Source organism: Ochotona princeps, chromosome 12 (genome assembly GCF_030435755.1).
Source record: "Ochotona princeps isolate mOchPri1 chromosome 12, mOchPri1.hap1, whole genome shotgun sequence".
Lineage (NCBI taxonomy): Eukaryota > Metazoa > Chordata > Mammalia > Lagomorpha > Ochotonidae > Ochotona > Ochotona princeps.
In genome coordinates this window covers 47,862,203-47,888,296 of record NC_080843.1, presented here as the reverse complement: position 1 = coordinate 47,888,296, position 26,094 = coordinate 47,862,203, and the positions used below count along the sequence as shown (strand labels likewise).

Sequence of the window (26,094 nt, the reverse complement as noted above, 5' to 3'; positions counted from 1 at the left end):
CTATAGCCAGGAGCCAGGAATGCATTCCAGGTCTCCCCTGTGAGTGACGGGAGCCCTCTGGGGTGTGCATTAGCAAGAAACTGAAGTCAGGAGTTAGAGAAGGTACCCAGGTACCCAGATGGGAAGCAGGAGTTTTAACTTCTGGCTAAATACCTGTCTTTAACTTTTACTAAAAAAATATTCACTTACAAGAGATGGCAGAACTTTATGATGTTGAAACTCTGAAATTATTAGAGGATGATTGTGAGCTAGAGTGCTTAGGAGTCAACTTATATTGTTCTTAGGAAAGCTGAAGTTCTGGTGTTAGTAGGATTGTAATTATGGGGAAAGTAATTTTATTTGCTGCTTCCCAAGGACTTGTGCCATCCTCGCTGCTTTCTGAGGCTATAAGGCGGGAACTGGATTGGAAGTGGAGCAGTCAGGGTAGAGCTGGCACCGATATGGGATGCTGATATGGCATGGTGGAGGATTATCCTGTTGAGCCACCATGCTGGGCTTTCTCAATGTGGGTTTTTTTTTTTTTTTTAAGAATATTTATATATTTGAAATTTCAGTCACAGAGAGGGAGGAAGAGAGAGAAGGAAAAGGAACAGGAGGAGGTGGGGAGAGAAAGAGAAGAGAGATCTTCTGTCTGCTAGTTCACACCCAAGTGGCTGCACAATGGGTAAGGCTGGGCTGAGCTGAAACCAGGAGCCAGGAGCTTCCTCCAGGTTTCTCATGCAATTGCAGGGGCGTAAGGACTTGGGCTCTCTTCTGCTCCCTTGCTAAGCACACTAGCAGGTAGCTGCATAGGAATTGGTGCAGCTGGGACTCTTACTGGTGCCCGCATGGGATGCCAGCCTCATCATTGCAGGTGGCTGCTTAACCCCTGCCCTGCCTTCAATGATTATTAAGTACAGATGAAGGAGCAGTTTATATGTGCAGGGCAGGCTATAATCATAGGTATTTCTGATAAGTTCCCTGAGGCCAGGACTTGCAGGCAGTAAGGAATATAGGCAGCTCTGATTTTGATGTCCTTGGAGCAGATGGTATCTTGTTTATTGATAAAGTGTATAATTGTCAAAGAATACTGAAAATAAAGATCATAGTACAGGAATGGGACTGATGGCTAGTAAGAGTCTTTAAGTCTCAGAGGAACAAAAATGTTACTTTAAAAATTCACATTTACTAACTTAGGAAGAAACTGAAGATATTTTCATGCTTTTGATTAGTTGTTAATGTTAGAAGATACTGATTATACAGCAGGAAATAACTACAGAAAATATGATGACTCTACATCCCACAGTATACTTTAGTGAATTTTTTGACATAATTTTTATACTGTTTCCATTATAGTTAACTTCTTTTGTCATAAATGAATACTAAATATTGGCAACCAGGACTTGGCAGTAACCAGAAACAAGCAGAAAATAGTGATTGCTTCTTTGAGTTTGAGCTCAAACTTCCTGATTTGCCATAGTCTCTACGGCTATTTGTCTTGCCAATAAGAAAGTTGGTATAGTTTTAAGGGTATTCCTAACTAGTTTCTGCTACACTTGATAGTAGTTGTGATACATTTGTAATTGGTGGAGACTGTGGCAAATTGAAAAGGGTCTTTCATTTTAAGCAAAACACTTCTGTAATGAACTGTAGTTGCAGAACTATGGGCCCAGTATTTCCGGTTCTAGTTGTTTCTATTTTTAAGAGCAGTAGAAAAGCTTGATTTGTAAGAATTCTGTCCATGTTCTTTTTTTTCAGTGTTGACCAGAATGCTGTGTACCAGGAAACCTTTTATAAACTTGTAAACATCAATGGATGTAGTAAAGATTCTCTTTTCCTAGAACCTGCTTTTTAGTGGGCTAAATAATAAAGTGGTATGAAGCATGAAAAAATTATGTTAGAACATATGAATTCTGTGGGAAAAATGAGTAGGCAGAGGCTTGGGCACAGGTGGTTAGGGGTATTTTGTAGTATTCAGAGAGTGATCAGAATAAGCCTCGCTGACAATTTGAGAATGAAAGAAAAATTGAGACCCGGTGCAATAGCTCAATTGGCTAATCCTCCACCTCCAAGAACCAGGATTCCATATAGGTGCTGGCTTGTGTTCTGGCTGCTCCACTTCCTATCCAGCTCATTGCTTGTGGCTTGGGAAAGCAGTAGAGGGTGGGCCAAAGCCGTGGGACTCTGCACCCATGAGGGAGACTCAGAAGAGGCTCCTGGCTCCTGGCTTTGGATCAGCTCAGCTCAGGTGCTTTCTCTCTGTCTCTCTCTCTCTGTAAATCTGCCTTTCCAATAAAAATAATAAATCTTGAAGAAAAAAACTGGAGGGAGATGGTGGAGGAATTTTCCAAAAATGCAGAACTGGATGAAGACTATTTCAGGCAGAGTCCATTAGTACCAAGTTCTGAAACAAGCGTGTGCTCAAGGGCAGTGAGACTTGTGGAGCTGGAGTGGAGCTGGCGATGAGGAGGACTTGGGAGAGAAGAGTCAAGGTGTTGGGTGGTAATGTAGGGCTTTATTGGCTATTATAAAGACTGGCTTTTACTATGACTGAAATGGTATTTAGTGTAAGGTTCTGTTTTTAATTTTTGTTTTGTTTTGAAAGGCAGAGACAGACAGATGGCAAGAGATCTTACATCCACTCTGACCTCCTGCAACTGCCAGGCCTGGGCTAGGCTGAAACCAGCTCAGACCTGACCCCAGGTCTTGCGCAAGGGTGGGGGGTGCACAAGTACTTGCCGTCATCTCCTACTTCCCAGGGCATTCATCAGCAGGAAGCTAGGTCAGAGGTGAAGTGGCCAGGACTCCGACAGGGAATGTGGGTACTGTACTGGTACTTAGCTGCTGTGCCCAACACCTGACCCCAGTGTAAGGTCTTAAGCAGAAGTGATGTGCTCACTTTGCTGCTTTGAGAATGTTCTGTGGGGGACCAAGTTGATTTTTTTTTTTAAAGTAAGATTTACACAGAGGAGAGACTGAGAGAAAAATCTTTGTTGGCTCACTCCCCAAGTGACCACAATGACCAGAGGTGAGCTGACCTGAAGCCAGGAGCTAGAAGCTTCTTCTGGGCCTTCCATGGGAGTATAGCGTCCCAAGGCTTTGGGCCGTCCTCGACTACTTTCCCAGGCCACAAGCAGGGAGCTGGATGGGAAGTGGAGCTGCCGGGATGTGAACTGGTGCTCATGTAAGATCCTGTGCATGCCAGGCGAGGCTTTAGCCACTAGTCTACCGCTCTGGGATCTTCCAAGTTAAAATTTAAGTGAGAGAATATGATCAGGGGTCCAAGCTGGAGACTGTAAGGAGTGGCTAAGGTTCTGGATAAATTTTGAAAAAACTCACTATATTCCTGAGTAGATTTGGAATGTGAGAAAGGATGGTTTCTTCTTCTTTTTTTTCACAGTAATTTAAAGGACTCGTAGGGGCATCTTTTGATTTAAGTAGGGAAAATGTTGGGCCTGGTGCAATGGCTCAGTGGCTAAATCCTCAGCTTGTAAGTGTCAGATAGGCTCAGCTCTAGGTCTCTGTCTTTCTTCTTTGTAAATCTGATGTGCCTTTCCAGTAAAAATAAATAAACCTTAAAAAATGTAGTGGAAGTGTTCACAATGTAGGCTAGTTTACATCATTCTCTTTTTTACTGTTTTTAGGTTTATTTATTTTGAAAAGAGTGAAACAGTGAGACACAGAAACAGATCTTAGGTCTGCTGTTTCCCTCCCTAGATGGCTACAGTGATTAGCGCTAGGCCAGATGAAGTCAGAAGGCAAGGGCTTCATCCGGGTCTCACACGGGATGTTGGGGGGCCCAAGTGCTCTAGACTTCTGCTGGTTTTTCCAGGCCTTTTCAGAGAGCTGGATCAGAAGTGAACCAGCTAGACACAAACTGGTTCCCACAAGGGCTGCTGGCTTCAGTACTTCACCTGCTGTGCTGCAGTGGCTTAGCTCCCTCCCTGATTTACATCATTTTCTAGGTTTTTTTCACGTCTTTTTGTGGTAACTGTTTAGGCCATGTCTTACTTAGTTCTGTTGGTTCAGTCTGATGGGGAGGTGGAGTTCCCTCATTCTGCTTCGGTATGAGTCTCATAGGGTGATTTCTCCAGCTTGTTCAGTTGCATGCTTATTGAGTAGTTCTCATTGCCTTGTGCTTGGGTATTGTGATTGAGACAAGGCCTTTCATCCTGACCTCAGAGGTTACATTTTTTTTTTCCAAAGTGAAATTTGTGATGCCACACTGCTGGTGTAGGGCGGGTGCTATCAGAAGCAAAATGAAGCAGCTCAGAAATTTTGCTTGTCAAGGAGATAGTTCCTTTTTAAGAGACATTCTTGATCATGACTGGTAAGTGGTTTCTAGGTTAAACTTCTTGTTTGCTGGCTCTCTGTATCACATTAGAAAGAGGAAGGCAGGGACGGTCATCAGTCTACCTGTCAAAGAAGAAACGCTTAGACATGAAACAACATACAAGCATGCATTCTGTCATCTGTTGACATCCATAGCTTTACAGCCCTGGTAGTTCTTGTAACAGCAGTGCTCAAGAATGTATATTAATTAAGCGGGCTTTTTGTTGTGTTAGAGGCATGGTACAAGTCAGCATCAGTAGTGGTCATACTCTCCAAGTGATGCCATATTCCTGTTCAGAGCAGTATTTGTTTTTGTTTGTTTGTTTTGTTTTTTAAATTTTTAAATTGATTACATTGCATTATGTGACACGGTTTTATAGGCACTGGGATTCCCCCACCCCTCCCCAAACCCTCCCCCCCATGGTGGATTCCTCTACCTTGCTGCATTACCACAGTTCAAATTCAGTTGAGGTTTTTTCATTGCATCAACCAAGCATAAAGTCAAGCATCTTATTGTCCAGATAAGTTCAACGGTTTCTTGGGGAGACCATCTCTGGTCTGAAGGTAGAGCCAACAGAGTATCATCCCGATCAATTAAAAGCCCCAACATTACATCAATAACAATTTATAATGTTATGGAATTAATTGACATGGTATTGAGTAACCAATATGTTAAAAGAGAGAAAAAAAAGAAAAAAAAAAAGAATGCAAGAATGATTTCTACATTGACATTTCAATTATTAGTTTATATACAGCCGGGTTCTATATACCTTAAAATGGCTATAGATTACTATTCAGCTCTCTCATGTCTATTTTAATTTCAGTATTTAGCAGTTTATAGCGTTGAAGCATGATTTTGCTGAACCTGGCTGTTTTTCTGGTAGTCTAACTCTATAACTCTAACAAGACATATGTCAACAGTTTAGGTGAACAGTTTTAAGAGGGGTGTGCAGAGAAATCTTCAATACCCCAGTGAGGAGTAACTAATCTTTGTGTCCCACCCAGTTCAGAGCAGTATTTGTAACTCAAATTTTCACTAGACAGCAAATTTACATGTGACTGGTGTTGAGGGGATGGAGTTATATATTTGAGTCCTGTTTTGTACTATTTTTTAATATCTTCAAGAGTACTAAACATTTGAAGTATCAAAATGGTTAAGTTATTTTCAATATACAGCAAGAAATGGTTTAACATGGGTGGCTAATTTTCAAACGAGGATGGGTGTTTTAGACAGTGAATGTTCCTCTGTTCTAATTTAGAAAATCTATATACATTGGGCCTAGCGTGGTAACCTAATGGGTAAAGTCCTCACCTTGCATGTGCTGGGATCCCATATGGGCGCTGGTTCTAGTCCCAGCAGCCCTGCTTCCCATCCCGAAGCATTGGTACCCTGCACCCGCTTGGGAGTCCCGCAAGAGGCTCTTGGCTCCTGGCCTTGGATCAGTTTAGCTCCGACCGTTGCAGCCTCTTGGAGAGTGAATCATCAGACAGAAGATCTTTATCTCTTTCTCTCCTCTTCTCTAAATACATCTGACTTTCCAATAAAAACAAATAAATCTTAAAAAAAATTTTATATACACTGAATGCCTCATTTTTTGACACAGTGAATAAGTTAATAAAAACTCTTAATATGTAGGTTAAATAACTTGATGTATTCTTTTTTAATTTTTATTTTTAATTTTGAATTTTATGTTACAATTCCATAGAGTCTGGGATTACCCTCTCAAATTCCCACCCCCAACTGAGTTTCCCCATATTGTTACAATATGTGTAGTCCTTTATAAGGAGTTATGATTCCATCAGTCTGTTATTTAAGTGTGCCCCGACATTGCTGATACAATGTCAGACTGTCCAGCATCCAATTGTCTAGATATGTCCAACAGTTTAGTTTCATTGGGAGTCCACTTTTGCTTTGGAATTAGGAATGCATGTTGCATTGTGTCTTCACATCTGGATATGGTAGTCTCTATTACTCCATCACTATACATTCCAATTTGTGTGATAGTTTTCTTATAATAGAGAGAATATATGGTATTTGTCTTTTTTTGGGTTGACTTATTTCACTAAACATAATGGTCTCTAGTTAGGACCATCTAGTTGCAAATGGTGTAATTTCATTCTTTTTAATGCCTGAGTAATATTACATGGAGTAGATTAAAACTGCATATAGGAAGGGGATCTGTAATCCTGTATTTATAGCAACACAATCTACAATCCGGATGCCCGCCAAAGAGGAGTGAAGAAAATGTGGTATATCTATGTACTCCATGTCTCTACTCGATGTATTCTTGATGTATCCTGCTGCATACCTCATATCTAATACAAGTGCTTTTCTTCCAGGTTCAAAAGATGTTGTGATAAAGGCACAGGTTTTAGCTGGTGGCAGAGGAAAAGGAACATTTGAAAGTGGCCTTAAAGGAGGAGTAAAGATAGTTTTCTCGTAAGTCTTAATTTTTTTAAAGAAAAATTCATTATTAACCACTGATTAAAGATTTCGTTTTTAAGTATTGTTTTTAAAACATTTATTTGGAAAGCAGAGTGTCTTCACTGCTGTACAAGCATCAATATCAAAGGTTGAATTTTCTTTAAATTTATTTTTAATTTTTAAAGTTGATAGATATAACTGCTCCTTTATGAAGTACAGTGTGATGTTTAGGGCGTTCATTGTGTAATGATTGTCTTAGGATATTGAGATTATCATTTCAAGCACAATCATTTCTTTGTGATTAGAACATTAAAAGTCTGCTGTCATAGTTATTTGAATTATGTGATACAATATTGTTAACTGTACAGCTCTTTTCTTTGTAGTAGAACACCAGAACTTGTTCCTCTGCTGCGTACCTGTCAACATCTTCCTGTCCTTGCTGTCCTCAGCCCCTGCTAACCTCTGTGCTGGGCTCGAGTTCGCCAGCCTAGCTTTTTTAGATTGCACACTGGAGTGAAATCATATTGTAATTGTAATTGATTATTGTATTGTATTGATTATTGTATTGTAATTGATTATTGAAGTGTTGAAAATACTGATTAAATGTTAAGATTTTAACAATTATGTAGATTTGTTTTACTCAGTTGGAGGAGAAAATAATTTGGATTCTGTTTTTTTAAAAATTTTAGTCCAGAAGAAGCAAAAGCTGTTTCCTCACAAATGATTGGGAAAAAGTTGTTTACCAAGCAAACGGGAGAAAAGGGCAGAATATGCAATCAAGTTTTGATCTGTGAACGAAAATATCCCAGGAGAGAATACTACTTTGCAATAACAATGGAAAGGTCATTTCAAGTGAGTAGTTAATTGTAGACATGCTGTATTAAGGATGCATTTACTATAGTCAGTTTCAGAATTCATTATTTCTGTTTATATGGGAAAGAATAAAAGTACAGTTTATAGTGTATTTGTGTCATGAGCAATTATGTCATTTTTTAAAAGATATATAAAATGTTATAAAGTTTGATGTATAACATGATGCAAAAGCTGAAGAAGGAGTTCTTCCATAATAAATTTTATAGGACTTCATAGTTCAAAAATTATCCCTGGGTCACCTTTAGATTCTGCTGTGGTAAGACACTGTAACCAAAGTAAAAATCTGAACCATTAAGAGAATGTATATCCATTGCTTCATGTTTTTTAGTCTTTTAGTATTTTATATAGTTTAGGGTTTATTTCCCTACATGATTTGATACTAGCTAAGTTGAAAGATAATGTTAAGAAGCAAACAATATTGGGCCCGGCGCAGTATCCTAGCAGCTAAAGTGCTCACCTTGTATGTGCCAGGATTCCATATGAACACCGGTTCTAATCCTGGCAGATCCACTTCCCATCCAGCTCCCTGCTTGCGGCCTGGGAAAGCAGTTGAGGACGGCCCAATGCCTTGGGACCCTGCACTCACGTGGCAGAGCTTTAGGAAGTTCCTGGCTCCTGGCTTCAGATGGGCGTAGCACCGGCCTTTGAGGTCGCCTGGGGAGTGAATCATTGGACAGAAGATCTTCCTCTCTGTCTCTCCTCCTCTCTGTATATCTGACTTTGCAATAAAAATAAGTAAATCTTTAAAAAAAAGCAGCAAACAATATTAAAAAGCAAGCAATATAATTTTGAAGAGTATTAGCACTTGTTCTTAATGAGTCTAATTCAGGCATTAAACATAAGGCGTCAGAGAAGAGGCATTGTTTCATTGTTCTGATGCTTTGAAAGAACATTGATATTCATTTTATACAGTAATTACTTGGTATTTCAGTGTTCTGAGTTTTGGGAGTTGAATCTGTGAGCCTATATATATATAAATATTTATTTAAAAAAATATATATTTATTTATAATATAGAAATATATAGCAATATTAAAAATATTACATATAAATAATATGTTTATTCATAATGTATTTATTAATATTCATATAAACATTCATATATTTATAGCATATTTATTCATATTATATATCCACTATATATTTATATTTACATTTATATATTATGTATTTATATGAATGTATATATATTTGTTTACACATTATATATTTTATTATATATTTATATGAATATTGTATATTTATATAAATAACATAAGTATATGTTTATAATATATATTTATATATGAATATTATATACAAATATATAATAATAAATATATATTATATTTATTTATAATATATGAATAATCTATATAACATATAGATTATAAATATATATCTACATATGTATTTTAAAGATTTATTTATTTGAAAGGCAGACTGAAAGAGAAGTCTTGCATTCGCTGGTTCAGTTCCCAAGTGGTTGCAAAGGCTAGAGCCTGACTGATCCAAAGCAAGGAGTGAGGAGCTTCTTCCAGGTTTCCCATGTTATACTGCTTTTCCCAGATGCATTATCAGGAGCTGGAACGGAAGTAGAGAATTAAGGACTTAAACAAGTGCTGATGTGGAATGCTGGCTCTGCAGGTGGTATCTTTACCTGCTATCACAGCCCTGGTCTCAAGTATTTTTGAAGCAGGCTGGGTAATTGTGTAGATTTTATAGAAACAAATTAAGAGAGACATGAAAACATTTTTTACATAGAACATTTTAAAAAATAGCAATATTCTGCATTGTCATTTTTCCCCTACATTTAAAAATTGAGATTTATTAACCACTTGAGAAGGACCCTCGGAGCATACCCCACATCAGGGATCTAGGATGGGTGGGAGGCTGAGTGGGGCTTTTCCCTTATCTCCCTCTTTATCCCAGATACTAAAAAAAAAAAAAAAGCAGTAATGTGGAAACAATGGTCTTACCCACTTTCTGGTAGCCCTTGACCCTTTGTGCCATAATCAACTATGTAAAGATTGTCAAAGCGATTAAAACAAACAAATAAAAAAGATTTATTTATTTTTATTGGAAAGTCAGATTTACAGAGAGGAGAGACACTGAGGTAAAGATCTTTCATCCACTGGTTTACTTTCCAAATGGCCACAATGGTCAGAGCTAAGCCGATCTGAAGCCAGAATCCAGGAGTTTCTTTTGGTTCTGCCCTGCGGCTGCAGGGTTCCAAGGCTTTGGGCCGTCCTCCACTGCTTTCCCAGACTGTTAGCAGGGAGCCGAATGGGAAGTGGAGCAGCCAGGAAATGAACTGATGCCTGCAGATAGAGGGTTAGCCAGTTGAACCATCACACTGTCCCTTTAGGTAGTGTTTAAAGGTTATAAAATGTGTTTTCCTGCTTTTGTTTTTACAAGGAAGTCTTTCTTAAGATGTAACACTAGATGGTAGCAAAAACCTGTACAGAATTTGTGATGAGAATTATTTGTTTTTTTCTGTATTATAGAATTTCATTTTGTAAGTTTTTAGAAATCTAAAGATGATAACCTTATATAGTATACAAATTTTCAGAAACTATGCTTTTGTACTTATTTTACTGTTTGTTTTCCATTTATGTGCTAAAGAAGCACCTATTTTCTTCTTTTTGATTGATTTTAATTATTTGAAAGATAGGGTGACAAAAGACAGAGAGTTTCCATCTCCCTACATGTTCACAAAGCCAGAGCAGGGCTGGACCAAACCAAGAGCGTGGAACTGTTAACTGGGTTTCCCATGTGTGGGACAGGGGATCAAGTGCATGGACTGTATCCTTCATAGCTTTCCCAGGCACATTAGCAAGAGGCTGGATCAGAAGTGGAGCAGCCAGCAGTTGAGCTGGTGTTCCCATATGGGATGCCTACGTTACAGTTGGCTGCCTAACTGGGTATGCCACAATGCCAAGCCCTGTTTTGTACTTTCTGTTGCAGTAGCTAACTGCCCAGACAAATTGAAAGAGTCCTGTGGACGTAGCTTGTACTTTGGTGATCTACTACCATACTTAATAAGTTAGAGCTTTTCTTAAAAGGATTAAATTTGAGTTTGAAATATTTTCAGGACTTGTATTTTCAGGGAACTGCTTGAGTTTTATGGAAGACAAAATGTTGTAATTTTCCTCACTATTCCAGTTACTCTGACGGACCATGCCTTTTTACTCTGTTTTCACATGCATTATTCTCTCTGCCTACATCATATCCCTCCCACTCCCTTCTTGAATGACTTCTGATTTTTTCTTTCTCAGTGAAAATGTAATTTATTTTAGAAAGACCTTCCCTTTACTCCTAATATAAAATTGATTTCTCTGATACTCACTCTTAGATAACTTTTTAAAATTTTTTTAATTTTTATTTTTCTTAATTATTTTGCATTATGTGACAGTTTCATAGGCTCTGGGAATCCCCCCACCCCTTCCCCTCCCCTCCCCTACCCCCTGGTGGATTCCTCCACCTTGATGCAGTATTACAGTTCAAATTCAATCAAGATTCTTTCCTTGCAAACATATACCAAGCATAGAGTCCAGCTACTTACTGTCCAGATGGGTTGAACAGTTTCTTGGGGAGACCATTTCTGGTCCGAAGTTAGAGCTGGTAGAATATTAGATAACTTTTTAATTTTTGTTATTTACTTGTCTATAATAAAATCTAACATAATCTGAAGCTCTGAAATTTTTAAAAATTTTAATTGTCAAAATAATACATTGGTATAATAATTCAAACTAAAAATACTGTAATGCTAGAACAATCATTTGCCCAAAGACATGATCTTTAATGTTATGCTAGACCAGTTTGGAGTTGGTTGGTGTCAGTGTTTGGAGAATAGACAGTCTTTTTTGTGGAGAATTCTGAGGATAAAAGTCTGTTAAACAGCAAAAGTCTAAATTATTTATAAAGAACATTTTAATGGGATTGACTTTTGAAAAATTTATATTCTGTATGTAGGGGCTAATTCATTAAAAATTGCTTTTGTTTATTTTCGGGAGATATATCATAGGTTCTACTGGTCTTTTTTTAATGCTGTCACTAAAGGATACATGGGCCAATATCTACCAGAGAGGTGATGTGCTGAAAAATCAATTTAAATACTTACTGAGTTTGACACTTGTGAAATCAGGTTTCTAATGTATGTTAGGTACCTACATTTGGGCTGAGACAAATGTTCTTAACAAATCACATGTGCTGCTTTGTTTTTCTGGTAAAGCATTGCAGCCTGGTACGAATGAGCTGTCTTCTGCTACTTTCCCTGGTGCTTTAGCAGGGAGCTGAATTGGAAGTAGAGCAGCCAGGAATTGAATTGGCACTCATTTGGAATGCTGATGCTGCAGGTGACAGCTTAATATACTATGCCAGAACACCAGTCTCACAATTTTATTTTTAAAAACAAATCTTTGTATGTAGTGGTTGCTTTTTCATGTATATTTAAATTCAAACATTTTAAAATAAGTTGTTTTGCAAGATAATAAAGAATTTAGGCTATAAAATTGAAAGTATGAGTAGTATTAATTTTTTGCATTTACAGCTATTTCTTAGAAGGTAAATTGTTCTGGAAGTCAAAGTATATGAGGAGAAAACTGCTATTCATTCTGCAGGGATGACCAAATGCAAACTGTAGTTACTACTTCAGCTCTTCTCTGCTTCCTCATCCAAGTGGTTCCTTTTTCAGGACCTTGTGGAATTAGTTCAAAGTTTCTTCTTTTATGTAGTATTAGTTCATATTTTTTCCCAGCTTTCATCCCAGTTTATAGACTGCTATTGGAGACTTAATTGATATAAATCAGGCTTAATTCCATATCCCACCTCCCCATTCTCCACCATGTGCTGCCTTCTCTGGCTTTTATCAGTTTACATAAAAAGGAAAGGGCCCGGCGGCGTGGCCTAGCGGCTAGAGTCCTCGCCTTGAAAGCCCGGGATCCCATATGGGCGCCGGTTCTAATGCCGGCAGCTCCACTTCCCATCCAGCTCCCTGCTTGTGGCCTGGGAAAGCAGTTGAGGACAGCCCAATGCATTGGGACCCTGCACCCGCGTGGGAGACCCGGAAGAGGTTCCAGGTTCCCGGCTTCGGATCGGCGCGCATCGGCCCGTTGCGGCTCACTTGGGGAGTGAATCATCGGACGGAAGATCTTCCTCTCTGTCTCTCCTCTGTGTATATCTGGCTGTAATAAAATGAATAAATCTTTAAAAAAAAAAAAAAAGGAAAGGAAAGTAAAAATTGAATAAAATGTGCAAGTACTTTAAAGGCTTATTGATTTTTACTTCTTTTATTAGACTTTTGTGGCTATTTGTAGAATTTATCTATATTCTACTTTAATAGCATGACAGTAATTTTGAACAGGCTCTTCTTAAATCTTTGTGTTCTCCATCTTTTTAGATCTTCATAAAAGCTTACAGTTGTGAACAGTCTCTCTAAAGAGGAAATGAAGGTCTTTTCATTTGAAATGTATAGGGGCATTTAAAGTTAGAATATAATTTCAAATGTTTCTCCTAGCTTAGATTTGCTAGTGTTCTCTCCTTTCATCTCACAAGGCTCCGTGCTTTTCTTGTTCAGTGTTGTGTGTGTGTGTGTTGAAATGAGTTCTGTCAGAGTACCTGGAGGGAGGCCAGTCCTCAGAGGTTATGGGCATGGTCCTGTATGTGATTCTCCTTGTTTCAGATAACCATTCTAAGTTTGTGGTCCCCAAGTCACTCTTGCTTACTTGTCTACAAATTTGAATTTTTCCTCTTTTCTATCCCTTTAGTTTTGATAATTTCTTAGAACTGCTCATGTATCCTAAGAAAATGTTGCACTTATGATTGCTACTTTATTACAGCTGAAGGACATAATCTGAGGGAACTAAATGGAGAAATACTTAAAGCAGGATCTAGAAGGTCAAGAAGCCAATGGGAAGCTTCCGTTGTTCTCAGAAATGCGTCATCCTCCTGGCTTCTTGATGCATGACATGGCAGAATTTTTTTTCCCTTCTTTGTCCGCAACAGAGGAATGGGAGAATACTGTTCTTTGCTGTATAACTACATCAGCACCTGGGGATGGGGGTCAATCATTTGATGATGCCTTAGAGAGCCTGATGTGGGGACTGTTCCAAGGATATTGCTTGAATGGTTTTGAGAAGTTGTTGGTTTTGTTGCTCCAGGGCTGAGAAAATCTTCCCAGCCCTGGCTCTTGGATTCACCAGTGGCAGCTTCAGCTCACTCAGGGGAGTTGCCAGAGTTTCCCTATAAGGCCCATTCCCAGCCTTGGGTCTTGCGTGTGCAGGTGTGTTTTCACCCAGCCTGGCATGGCCCACCCACAGTCTCAGCTCTCACTGGTGGGTGTTGCAGCCTAGCCCAGTTGGATGCAACCCATACTCTGTCTTGGCGCATATGGGTGCTAAGGCCTGGCCCAACTGGCCTGTCCCCAAACCTGGCTTGCACAAATGCTGTCGTGCAAGTGCTATCGCCTTGTCTGGCTCGGCCCACCCCCAGCCCTGGCTCTTGTGCTCCCCAGTGGAGCTGGGGCCTAATAGGGTAGTTCCCCAAGTTATTTTACTAAACCTGCTCCAGATCTGGATCTCAAACATGCCAGTGGAGGCAAGGACCCTTTCCTCAGTCCTGGCCCCTGCATGTGCCAGCGGGTGCTGCAGCTTGGCCCAGGCCAGCCTCTTCCCAGCTCTGGCTTCTGTAAGTGTCAGGTGAGTTTGTGGTCCAGCCTGGCTCATCTGTTCACCAGCACCAGCTTTTATGCAAACTGGCAGGTGTCAGCTTGTAGTTTTCTTGTAGCTTTGTCTGATTTTGGCATCAAGGTAATGCTGGCTTTGTAGGATGAGTTCTGAAGGTTTCTGTGTTTTTTTTTTTTTTTTCAAAGTTTAATAAAAAGGGTTGGTGTTAATTCTTTTCAAATTTGGTAGAGTTCTCTAGTGAAGCTGTCTGGTCCTGAACTTTCCTGTCCTTGGAGATTTTTGTTTGCTGATTTAGTCTCAGTTGTAGTTACATGTCTGTTTGGGTTTTTTCTCTTTTCATGATTGACTCTTTTTAAGTTTTTGGGGCCGGCTTTGTAGTATAACCTAGAAAGCCATAACCTTTGATGCTGACATACCATATGGTGCCATTCATGTCCTGGCTGCCCCAATTTTGATCCTGTTCCTTGCTGATGGACTAGGAAAAGCAGGGTAATGATGCAGGTGTTTGGGGCTCTCCTAGCCACACAGGAGATCTGGATAAAGCTCCTGTTTGGCCCAGCCTTGGTTGTTGTGGCCATCTGCACGGTGAATTGGAAGATGGAAGATCTCTTTTTATAGCCATCAAATAAATCAATACATCTTTTATTATTATTATTATTATTATTATTAGTTATTGGAAAGTCAGATCTACAGAGAGGTGGAGAGACAGGAAGATCTTCTGTCTGATGATTCACTCCCCAAAGTGGCTGTGACAGCCAGAGCTGAGCTGATCCAAAGCCAGGAGCCAGGAGCCTCTTCCAGGTCTCCCATGCAGGTGCAGGGTCCCAAGGCTTTGGGTCATCCTTGACTGCTTTCCCAGGCCACAAGCAGATGGATGGGAAGTAGGGTGAGCAGCAGATGAGCTGGATGGGAAGTAGGGTGGCTGGGATTAGAACCTGTGCTCATATGGCAACCTGGGGGGTGCAAGGTGAGGACTTTAGCTGCTAGGCTGCTATACAAGGCCCCAATAATCTTTAAAAAAAATCTTTATAGATTGTGTCCCTAGGATTTCTTCTAAGTTATCTAATTTTTTGGTGTTTAATTGTTGATAGCAATCTCACAGGGTTCTTTCCGTGGTATCAGTTCTAATGTCTTTTTCATTTTTGGTGTCTGTTGTTTGATTTTAGTGCAATTGAGTTTAACAGGTTTGCTGCTGTTTTCTGTGAACTCTAAATTTTGTCCTTGTATATCATTTTTCTTTTTTTCCTCTTCTTTTACTTCTGCTCTTATCTCTGATTTCCTTTCTTTTGGTAGCTTTGGGTTTAGTTCCTTATGGCGTAAATAAACAGTAGTGAGCTGAGTGCTTTTTCTTGATGATGAGCTGTGTTCGCTTCTGTCTAGGCAATTGCAAGTTTCCTGGTGCTACTGAGTCCACAAGCCTGTTTTCTTATTCTCACCTCAACCCCCCTACAAGTCCTTAGGATAGTCACCTGAAAAACTGAAACGTTGGACATATATTCTGCTTTTTTTGTTTGACTCTCAAGGAATAAGCTTTGTATTTTTTTTTTAAATCGCAGGCTATGTCAGTTTGGGAGAGCTGTGGATGAAGTGGAGAACTTTCCTTACCAGTTTCAGTACAGGTGTTCTTGGCTTTAAGCTTTCTTGGGTTACTGATATTTTTCTTAACTGGTTGGTTTTTTTGGCACAGTGTCTGGCTACTTGAGTCATATCCCTAGCGTTAACTATGTAGGTGCTCTCCGGGAGTCTCTTTGTTAGAATAACCTGAAGGATTAGTTGGAAGTGATTTTATATATGTTGAAGATAAAGGTTAGCTAAATTGTTTGTTGCACCTCTATGCTGAAATCTAATGACGTACCACACAATCCTTCCTCCCTGTAAATAGTAGTTCTTTTTAAAGTAATAGGTTTTGTTTCTTCTTTTGGTGATTGCTTAAAGTATACGAAGAACTGTTTGCTCTTCAGACAGTAGTGAATGTGGTGACTGTAGATATTGTGTAAAAGTAGTTAAAAGCTAAATTTATTTTGGTATAAAATTCATTTGTATGGATTTCAAAATGGTTTTTTGATGATATGCATTTTCTGGGCTTTTTTTAAGTAAAGAGTTCAAATCTGGTAATTAAAAATTTTATCTATTTGAAAAGGAGACATGAAGAAATCTTATATTTCCTGGCTCATTCCCTAAATACTTGCTACAGCAAGATCTGGGCCAGGAACCCAGAACTTTATCTGAATCTCCCACGTGGCTGTTTGTAATCCAAGTGCCTGAGCCGATACCAGTTCCTCCGAGGTGTACATTGGTAGAAAGGTAGGATTGTAAGTGAAGCTGGGACTGAAAGCCATAACTTTGACAGGGGCTATGGGGCATCTCAGGTGGTGTCTTAACTGCGTACTGCAGTATTCACCCTCCCCCGCCGCGAGAACTCCTCTATTTAAATTATGCTCTTAAGTGAGTTTGTTACTAAAACTCTACTTGTCATGATGGAAAGTTAAATTCATCTTTATATATTTTTTAGAGTGAAAATTATGCCCTTTTTCTGAATATAAGAAAGAATGATTGTCTTAGAATTGTGTGTATGATGTACATGAAATTTGTTCTCTTCATTGATAAAAAGTTTTGGAAGAATTTTCTGTAAAACATTTTGGAAGGTAGTCATTTAAAATAACAAAAATCTTTTGCTGTTTTATTTTCTGGTTTTGTTTTTCTCAATATTGTACGCATTTAAACTCACCTTGTGTTTTAAAATCCTGTAGATAATAGAATCTAGGCTTTTGTGTAATTTTTCCCCATATAACATTACATTATATACCACTGATTATATAAGCTATTACAGATCATTGGTTTCTGGTGTTACTTATCTTTAGTAACATGGTTTTACTGTTTACCTACTTTTGCATGTTAATATTATTTCTAGCTTTGTATAAATTAACAGGCCTATTAAATAGTTTGCTGTAAGTTTTTTCTCTTAATTGTTTTTAAAGTATTAAAAAGTCCTTGACTTCATCATCAGTACTTGCATTTGCTTTCTCTAGTTGATGGGAATAGCCAGAACTATTCTGTCAGGCTGTTGACCTTTATTGACTTACAATAGCCTGGAGTTTGGACAATCTGAAACTTTTTCCTTTGATTTTTCCCCTTTCAAATATCAAGTCTGTTTACATGATTGTCAGTATTTGTGCTATAAACCAGCAGTGGGAAATGTCTGACCTGCAGGCCACGTAGAACCCATGAAACCATTTGGTCTGGCTCTGCAAGCCAGCCTCAGCCACAACTGAAAATTGGGTAAATCTGTAGCAGGTTCATTTTTCAGCTGATAATTTTATATGGCTTGAGAATGATGTTATAAGTAAGCAAACTGTTCTTGGCAGATAAAAGATTTCCCCACTGGTGCTGAACCAAAAATACTTTGTTATGAAAAATATATAGGTTATATTTCTTGTATATATTCAAGTTTATTTATCTGGTATGATTTATCTGGCATTTTTTTTTTTATCTTTCTTCCTCACAGGTAATCTTCATCTTCTGTGTGATTGTTTCAACTGAGGCTTTTTAAATATGCAATTGTGAGGAGATATGAGGATAAATTCTGAACTAAATTTTAAACTAGAGATGGGGAATAATGAATGCTTCAGTCTCATAGTGTGCACAGATAGGTTTTAACAATTATTGGTGGTTCTAAAATAAAATCTGGATATTTTGGCTGCTTTTTTTCTAGGGTCCTGTATTAATAGGAAGTTCACAAGGTGGTGTCAACATAGAAGATGTTGCTGCTGAGACTCCTGATGCGATAGTTAAAGAACCTATTGATATTGTAGAAGGAATTAAGAAGGAACAGGCTGTGCGGGTATGCTATATTCTGAAAAATTTTGAGTTCATACTTACAGCATTATAATACTAAAGGAAGATAATTAACTTTGTGTAAGTGAAGTGGTTGTTAAAATGTAAAAAAATTGTGTCAAGGCAAGTAAATTAAAATTATTCTTGTGAATATGTATAATGTTTTTATATCCTAAATATTTCAATGTCTGTTGTTAAATATTTTAAAATGATTCTTTAAAATATGTCGTTATACTATTACTGTCTCTAGTATGGGGCCCAGAGTGGTAGCCTAGCAGCTCAAGTCCTTGCCTTGTATGTACTGGGATCCCATATCGCAGCCCTGGCAGCTCCACTTCCCATCCAGCTCCCTGCTTGTGTCCTGGGAAAGCAGTCGAGGACGGCCCAAAGCCTTGGGACCCTTACCCGTGTGGGAGACCTGAAAGATGCTCCTGACTCCTGGCTTTGGATTGGCTCAACTCTGGCCATTGCAACCACTTGGAAAGTGAACCAGTGCAAAGAAGATCTTCCTCTCTGTCTCTCCTTCTCTCTGTATATCTGCCTTTCCAATAAAATAAATAAATAAAATAAAATCTAGTGTAATTTACAGCAATTCCTTAAAATCATCATTTGTTCGATTGTTCAGATTTCCTGGTCTCAAAAAAATTTTTTTAAAGATTTATTCGTTTCTATTTGAAAGACAGATTTACAGAGAGAGAGAGAGATCTTCCATGTATTGATTCCCTCCTCAGCTGGCCACAACCAGAACTTGAATCACTGCTTATATGGAGTGGTGGAACCATAGGTGGAAGCTTATCCTACTCTGCCATGATACCAGCCCCTCAAATTATTCCCTTTGATAATTTGTGTGAACTAGGATCTACAAAAGGTTACTGCTGTTGTGTTAATGTGTCTCCTAGATGTTTCTGTATTTTATGCATTTTATTGCTGTCTCTACCCTTTTTTCTTTCATTTTATTTTTTGAGGAAACTGGGGTGATTTTTAAAATCATTTCTCATAGTCTACGTTTTATATTCGCTTGGTATAATTTTAAATGTTCTGTTTTCCCTTTATTTCTTTTTAATGGTGTAGGATGGCAGGGATACTGTCCTGCAATAGGTCATTGGTTTTGTTTTAAGGGCATATGGATGACACTTTTTAGACTCTAATGATGCCTTGAATTTTTTTATTGTATGTATTATAGACATAATACATTTTGTCTATAATTTCACTCTTTTTGTTTACTGTCCCCTCCCCTTCCACAACCAGTAAAGAAAAACAGATCAATATTATGTCTTGTAAAGTTGCTTGTAAAGTTATATTTGTGATATTGCTCCTGAATTAAATTGTTTAGTTTGGATATAAAATGACTCATCCTAAAAAAAAAGCTTGAATAGTAAACTTTGAATAAAATGAAATATCTGTTAGTGAGAAAACTATGTCAGAATAAGCTGTGTTGGTACAGCAAAAGCAAGAATTTTGACAGGAAGTAGAGAACTTTTCCTAATATTGAAACAAATAATTCAAGAAAATGAATGTTATGAAACTTGCAGAGAGATTTGATTTATTAAGTAGTTATCTGGAAGTGAATGACTGGAGGGTAAAGTTTAGATGAGTAAAATTTACAGATTTTGAAACAATACTTGGAAGAGTAACCTAAGATCATAGCACCTTCCACAGTGCTCAGAAATAGTGCTTAGTTAATGTCATGCAAGATATACCTAAATTATGCTGCAATTCTCAAATGTTTAGGCTGAAAAATAGGATATAGGGGAAACCTTTCGTAGTGAAATTGTACTTTATTTTTTATTTGAAATAGCTCCTAACCAAAATTACATACAATCCTTAGCTTGATCATTCAGTTTCCTTATTGGACTTTGGTTCTTTGAAAAAATCATTTTCAACTATGTTAGTGTAGATTTTGTTCCTTTGAGTAAAATACCTGGAAGGAGCTTCTTATAGAAAGGAATGGTGATTTTTAGCTTACAGTTTAAAGATCACAGTTCAGGATTGGGTGGCCGTAGTCTGGCATCTATGGGAACAGTCAAGGTGGATGTGGGGGCAAACTCACAGGTTGAGCCATGATACAGAAAGAGAAAATGTAGATTGAACTTGAACTCAAAATACACAACCTCCTGGCAAGGACCACTCACAGAGGGCATTCCTCCAGTAACCCAAGGACCTCTCATTGACCCTGTCTTTCAGATTCCACCATTTGACTAAAAGTCTCCATCTTAGGTCTATCAACCATTAACAATAACAACAGATTTTAAGCTACTGTGTAAGTTCTGGATAAAAAAAAAATGACTTTTTCAACCCATAAAAAATTTCAAATTTTCTATTATCAAAAACAAAGAGAATGTATTATAGCTTTAGCAGTTGAGAGGAGAGGAAGAAAAATTCTCCATAGTGTTCCTGTACAGATACAGTACTGTTAGAATAAACATGTAGGCTTGTGTAGCCTTTGTACCAGTGTTTCAGAATTTCTGGTAAAACTTTGAAATTGGTAGATGGCAGTTCCAACTGTAGAGCCATGTGAACCAGGGCTTCTAGTTTGGGAGTTTGATATTGTGCTGCTTAAAAAGCTTTAAAGTACTGCAATTAGCATTGCAACTTTGTTCTAGATGATAAGTTCTTCCATTAGAGAAACAATGTAAATAACTATCATATGTTAGGTGCTCAGTTGATTTCTGAATGAATGCAATGATCCTTTTGGTCTGAATGTGTTCTCATTGCTCAGTGGATACTTGATAAATTTTGGGATCATTGAGGTAACCACACCTCTCGTGGATAGTTTAATAAAATTTAAGTGTCTTCTGGTTTAGATATTGAGACAGTAGGATAAATATTGGAACTGAAATCCCCAGGCTGGAGAAGATGTTTGACTTTTCTCAATCATATGTATTAAAATATGTATGAATAATTTCAGTGATTAATATTTGATTGGAAATAACACATGCTTATCATCTAAGAGATAAACTATACTTTTTTTCTTTGCAATAACTTAATGTTGATTAGATATATTCAGACTTCCTATAATAAAAAGATTAATTGTTTCTAGCTTGCACAGAAGATGGGATTTCCGCCTAACATTGTGGATTCTGCGGCAGAAAACATGGTCAAGCTTTACAATCTTTTTTTGAAATACGATGCAACCATGGTAGAAATAAATCCAATGGTGGAAGATTCAGATGGAGCTGGTAAAGTATCTTCCTCTGTCAGTTGTTGAGTTATGTTGATTCATATCTCAGATGTTACTAGGAAATGAACTAGTTCTTTTTTTAAATTTTATTTATTATTTTTTTAAATTCATTAGTTACATTGTATTATGTGACACAGTTTCATAGGTACTTGGATTCTCCCCACCCCTCCCCAAACCCTCCCACCATGGTGGATTCCTCCACCTTGTTGCATAACCACAGTTCAAGTTCAGTTGAGATTCCCCTATTGCAAGCATATACCAAACATAGAGTCCAGCATCTTATTGTCCAGTCAATGAACTAGTTTTTATATTGAAACTTCCTTTGTAATAGAATGAATGTGAACAAAATTTCGGGACCCATTAAAATGATCATCTCACGGCAAAATGTATGCGTATTTATGTAGGCACACAAGGAGTTAGAGTTGCACTGTCCAATAAACGATGTGTGGCTATTAAATTAATTAAAATTATGTGACACAGTAGTTGATCCACCATTTGGGAATGTCAGCTTTATAGTTCTGATTCTGTTTTCAACTCCAGGTTCTTGCTAAAGTGTTAACCTGGGAGGCAGCAGATAATGCCTCAATTACTTGAGTCATTGCCACATGGGAGATGTGGGTTAAGTAATGATTCTCTTGGCTTCAGCCTGGTCCAGCCCCAACTGTTGGAGGATGGAAGGGCTTTATCTTTCTTTGCCTTTGAAATAAAACTAACTAAACAACAGTTATATCTTTAAAATGTCAAAGGAGGAAATATAATTATACAACTTATAATAAAAATTCACTGCCTCAGTTACTCTGTTCATGCTTCATGGGCTCAATAGGCAAATATGGTTACCGTTCAGGATAGGAGACATGCAGGATATGTCCACTATTGCAGAAGGTTCTGTTGAACTGTGTTGGAGTAGCTAGAGTGATGATAGCAAAGTAACAATAGCATTGGGGAATTAGGAATATGCTTCTTCATTAGTTTTAAGCTGGATCTTGGTGGTGCAAAGTAACATACTTACACATTAGTCATCAAAGTATTGTTAACTGCCATGGGTCTGGTGCAGTGGCTGCAGCCTAATCCTCTCCCTGCAGCACCGGCATCCCATTTGAACACCAGTTAGTGTTCTGCTCTGACTTCTGACCCAGCTCCCTATTTAGGGTCTGGGAAAGCATTGGAGGATGGCTCAAATTCTTGGGCCCTTGTATCTATGTGGGAGACTTGGAGAAAACTGGTTCCAGGCTTCTGATCAGCTCATTTCCAACAGTTGTGGCCATATGAGGCCACAGTAGATGGAAGATTTCTCTTTCTCTCTTTTAAAAAAAAAAGTCTTGAAAAAAATATTTTTAACTACTAGAGAAGTAAGATTAGTTTGTTACTTTGACACCCCTATTTTTACATTTGATTAAAAAGTAGATCAGATTTAAACCATTTTGCTGTCTACATATGCTGTTTTTAAATCTTGAGATGTTTGGTTCTGTTCTAAATTTTTCTTAATATTTTGTACTAACTGCTTCAAGTGGTATAATTTATTTGATTTTGTTTTAAGTCTCTTTGAATAGTTCTAATATTAATCATTTGTAGTCTGCTTTTTATTTTTATACTTTGTTAGTTAAATTTTCAAAGATATAAAAATTTCATTGGTAATTTATTTGTTAGTACAAAGAAATAATATATTGTCTGTGATAATAGGTAGTGTATAAAATTGAGTGTAGTTTATAAAGTGTTTACTGTTACATTATGATTAATCTCATTCAGACAAACAATGAAAAGATATCATGGATTGGTTTTCAATTCTTTTGACTAGTTAGTTGGGGATTTTTCATGTCTTTTTGTGCATGTTTTCCTTATGTTAGAATTTGCTATTGATGTCCTTTGCAACCTGTGTTAGTTTCTTATGGCCACTACAATACATCCAGATGATCTAAAACAGCAGGAACTTTTTCTGTCAGTTTTAGGAAGTTCAAAATTTCATGAATTCAAGATGTCAGCAGGATCAGAGACTCTAGGGAAGAACTTCTTCCTTACCTTCTTTCTCTAACTTCCAATGACTGTCTTGGCCTGCAGCTTCTGCCTCCGTGGCTGCATTCATTGTCTTCTCCTCCATCTATATCCATTTCACCCTTGCTTCTGTCTTTTTAGGACACATGGAGTATCACTTAGGACCCAGCCACATAATCCAGGGTGCTCTCTTCCTCTTAAAAACTTTTTTAAAAAAGGATTTATTTATTTTATTGAAAAGTCAGATTTTCAGAGAAGAGGAGAGACAGAGAGATCTTCCATCTGCTAATTTATTCCCTAAGTGGCCGCAAAGGCCAGAGCTGAGCTAATCCGAAGCCAGGAGCCTGCAACATCTTCCGAGTCTTCCATGTGGGTACAGGGTCCCAAGGCTTTGGCTTTGGGCTGTCCTCGACTGCTTTCCCAGGCCACAAGCAGGGAGCTGGATGGGAAGCTGGGCTGCTGGGTCATGAACCAGTGCCCGAATGGGATCCTGGCATGTTCAAAGCGAGGACTTTAGCCACTAAGCTACTATGCCGAGCTCTGCCATTATATCCTGTTAATTGTTTGTGGTTAGCTTACGGAGACCACTGATTTTATTCTTCTTTTGCATATTTTAATTCTCCCCTATGTTTATCTTAGACTTGTAAAGACATTGCTATCATATTTCAGTTTAATCCCATGTTTTGATTTCTCAGTTGTTTTTCTTTCAGTTTTGAATTTTAATCTCACAAAGAAGCATTCTGAACATTGATTTCCTTAGAACAAATTTAATTCACATAGTTTCTCTGTTTAACAAAAATTCAGCAATTATTGTACTCCAGGTACTGTTGTAAACACATTCACAAAGATTTAGCATATGTAGAAGTCCTGTATGATAAGTATCACTGTTATCTTTGTTTTATAGAGTAAGAAATTTGGTTTTCAATTGGTTAAATAACTTGCATTGGACATGTAGCTGTTGGTCTAGATGGGCTATGAACCAACTTCAGCTAACTTTAAGCAGGGCGTAGTATGTTGACCATGTTGGAGTAGAAAGAAATTGAAGTACGGTAAACACCAGTAAAGCTGTAACTGTAGTCCAAGGGCTTGTGCCAGTAAGTCCAAATTTTGGCTTTGTTAACAAATCTACATTTTCCACAGTATTTTCTTTTATACATATTCAGCAGAGACCTCAAACCAATATAGATGTTGTAGTTATTAACATTGTAATGTGATAAGTTTTATTTATTTAATATGGTGAGTAGTACTTTGCTTGATCACTGTGTACTATGAATACAATATTGGCTTCTCCCCCTTATTCACTTATTTAAACAATTTATTATTTGAAAGGCAGAGAGAGAAAGGGATCTTCCACCCACTGGCTTACTTCTCAAATGCTTGCAACAGCCATGGCTGGCCTGCATGAATGCCAGGAACCTACAATTCCATGTATGTCGCCCATACTGATAGCAGAGACCTACGTACTTGAGCCATGACCTGCTATCTTTGAGGGTGTGCATGAAGCTGGAACCTTATGTGGAGCCTGGACTTTATCCTGGACACACCAGCGTGGCAAGTGGGTGTGTCAAGTGGTGTTCTAATCAGTGCATAAGACATCTGCCTCCACTCTGCTTTTTAATTTTGATACAGAAATAGCACCACAAACTCCTGTGTGTACTTCATATAGCTTTGCAACTCTTATTTTAAACTCTGTTTTAGTATTTTCTATTTTTTGTGTTTATAATCCTCTTGTCCAATATTTAAAAACCTGGTTTTTATTATATTTAGTGTTCTTATGCATTTACCCATGTTTTTCTGGCATTCTTTTACATATATAGATAAAGGTTTCTCAATGTTGGCACTGTTGACATTCTATAATGGATGAGTTTTTGTTATGGGTAGGCTAACCTGTGCATTATAATGTAATATGTTTAATGGGATATTACCCATTAACAATCAGATGCCAGTCCAGCACATGGTTGTGACAACACAAGATGCATTAAAACATTGACGGGTGTTCCCTGGTGGACACAGTAGCCCTTCGTTGACAATCACTGCTATAGTTCAAGGTTTCTGCATGTTAAATCCTTGAGCCTGAAGAGCTTCAACTACATAGAGCATTTCTCTTAGTGTAGGTCTTCCAGTGATGATTTTGCTTTCCATTTGCCTGAAACTTTCTTTATTTTGTCTTCCTTTTGAAACATGCTGTTTACTAGATTCTAACTTGATACATTTTTATCTAGCTTCAGATTCACTGACCCAATACTAATCTGCTTATAAGGCCATCCAGGGATTTTTTTTTTTTTTTTCATTTCAGATGTTGTCCTAGATTGTACTAGATTTTTTCCTTTAGACCTTCTCCTAGTTTTATTCTCAGCTAATATGTCCTATCTGCTCATTTAGTATAACACCACTTTCCTTTAAGTCTTTAAATATACTTAAAATCATCGTTTTTCTGTCTTGATTCTCTCAATCTGTCATCCTGGAGTTGGTTTGCTTGATTGCCTTTTCTCTTTACTAGCAGTCAGCTGTTGTTGTTTGTTTATAGATTTAATAACTTTCACGTTGTATTCTGTATTTTGTGGGAGTTAGTGGGATACTCTGAATTCTTTCACATTCCTCTGAAAGAATAATGATTTTTGCTATTACTGGTAATTAGCAGGTCACCAAAGGGTGACAGGGGCCTAGATATTTAGGCCATCTTTTTGCTGTCCTCCCAGGCACATTAGCATTAGCGGGAAGCTGGCATTGTGTTAATCTGCTGTGCCATAGTACCAGTCTCTGCTTAATACTTTGTGCCTTTTGTCTGTTCAGGAACTGCACAAAGAATGCGGCAGT

The 26,094-nt window shown here is 37.9% G+C and overlaps 1 protein-coding gene across 1 annotated transcript in view; it reads left to right on the top strand.

The window, feature by feature from the left end:
- SUCLA2 (succinate-CoA ligase ADP-forming subunit beta) overlaps positions 1-26,094 on the top strand; it is a 47,709-nt gene that overhangs the window by 8,601 nt on the left and 13,014 nt on the right. Inside the window, exons 3-6 of the mRNA XM_058670771.1 lie at positions 6,652-6,751; positions 7,426-7,588; positions 17,986-18,114; positions 21,148-21,286. Of these exons, the coding sequence (XP_058526754.1) occupies positions 6,652-6,751; positions 7,426-7,588; positions 17,986-18,114; positions 21,148-21,286 (531 nt within the window). The remainder of the gene's footprint in view (positions 1-6,651; positions 6,752-7,425; positions 7,589-17,985; positions 18,115-21,147; positions 21,287-26,094) is intronic.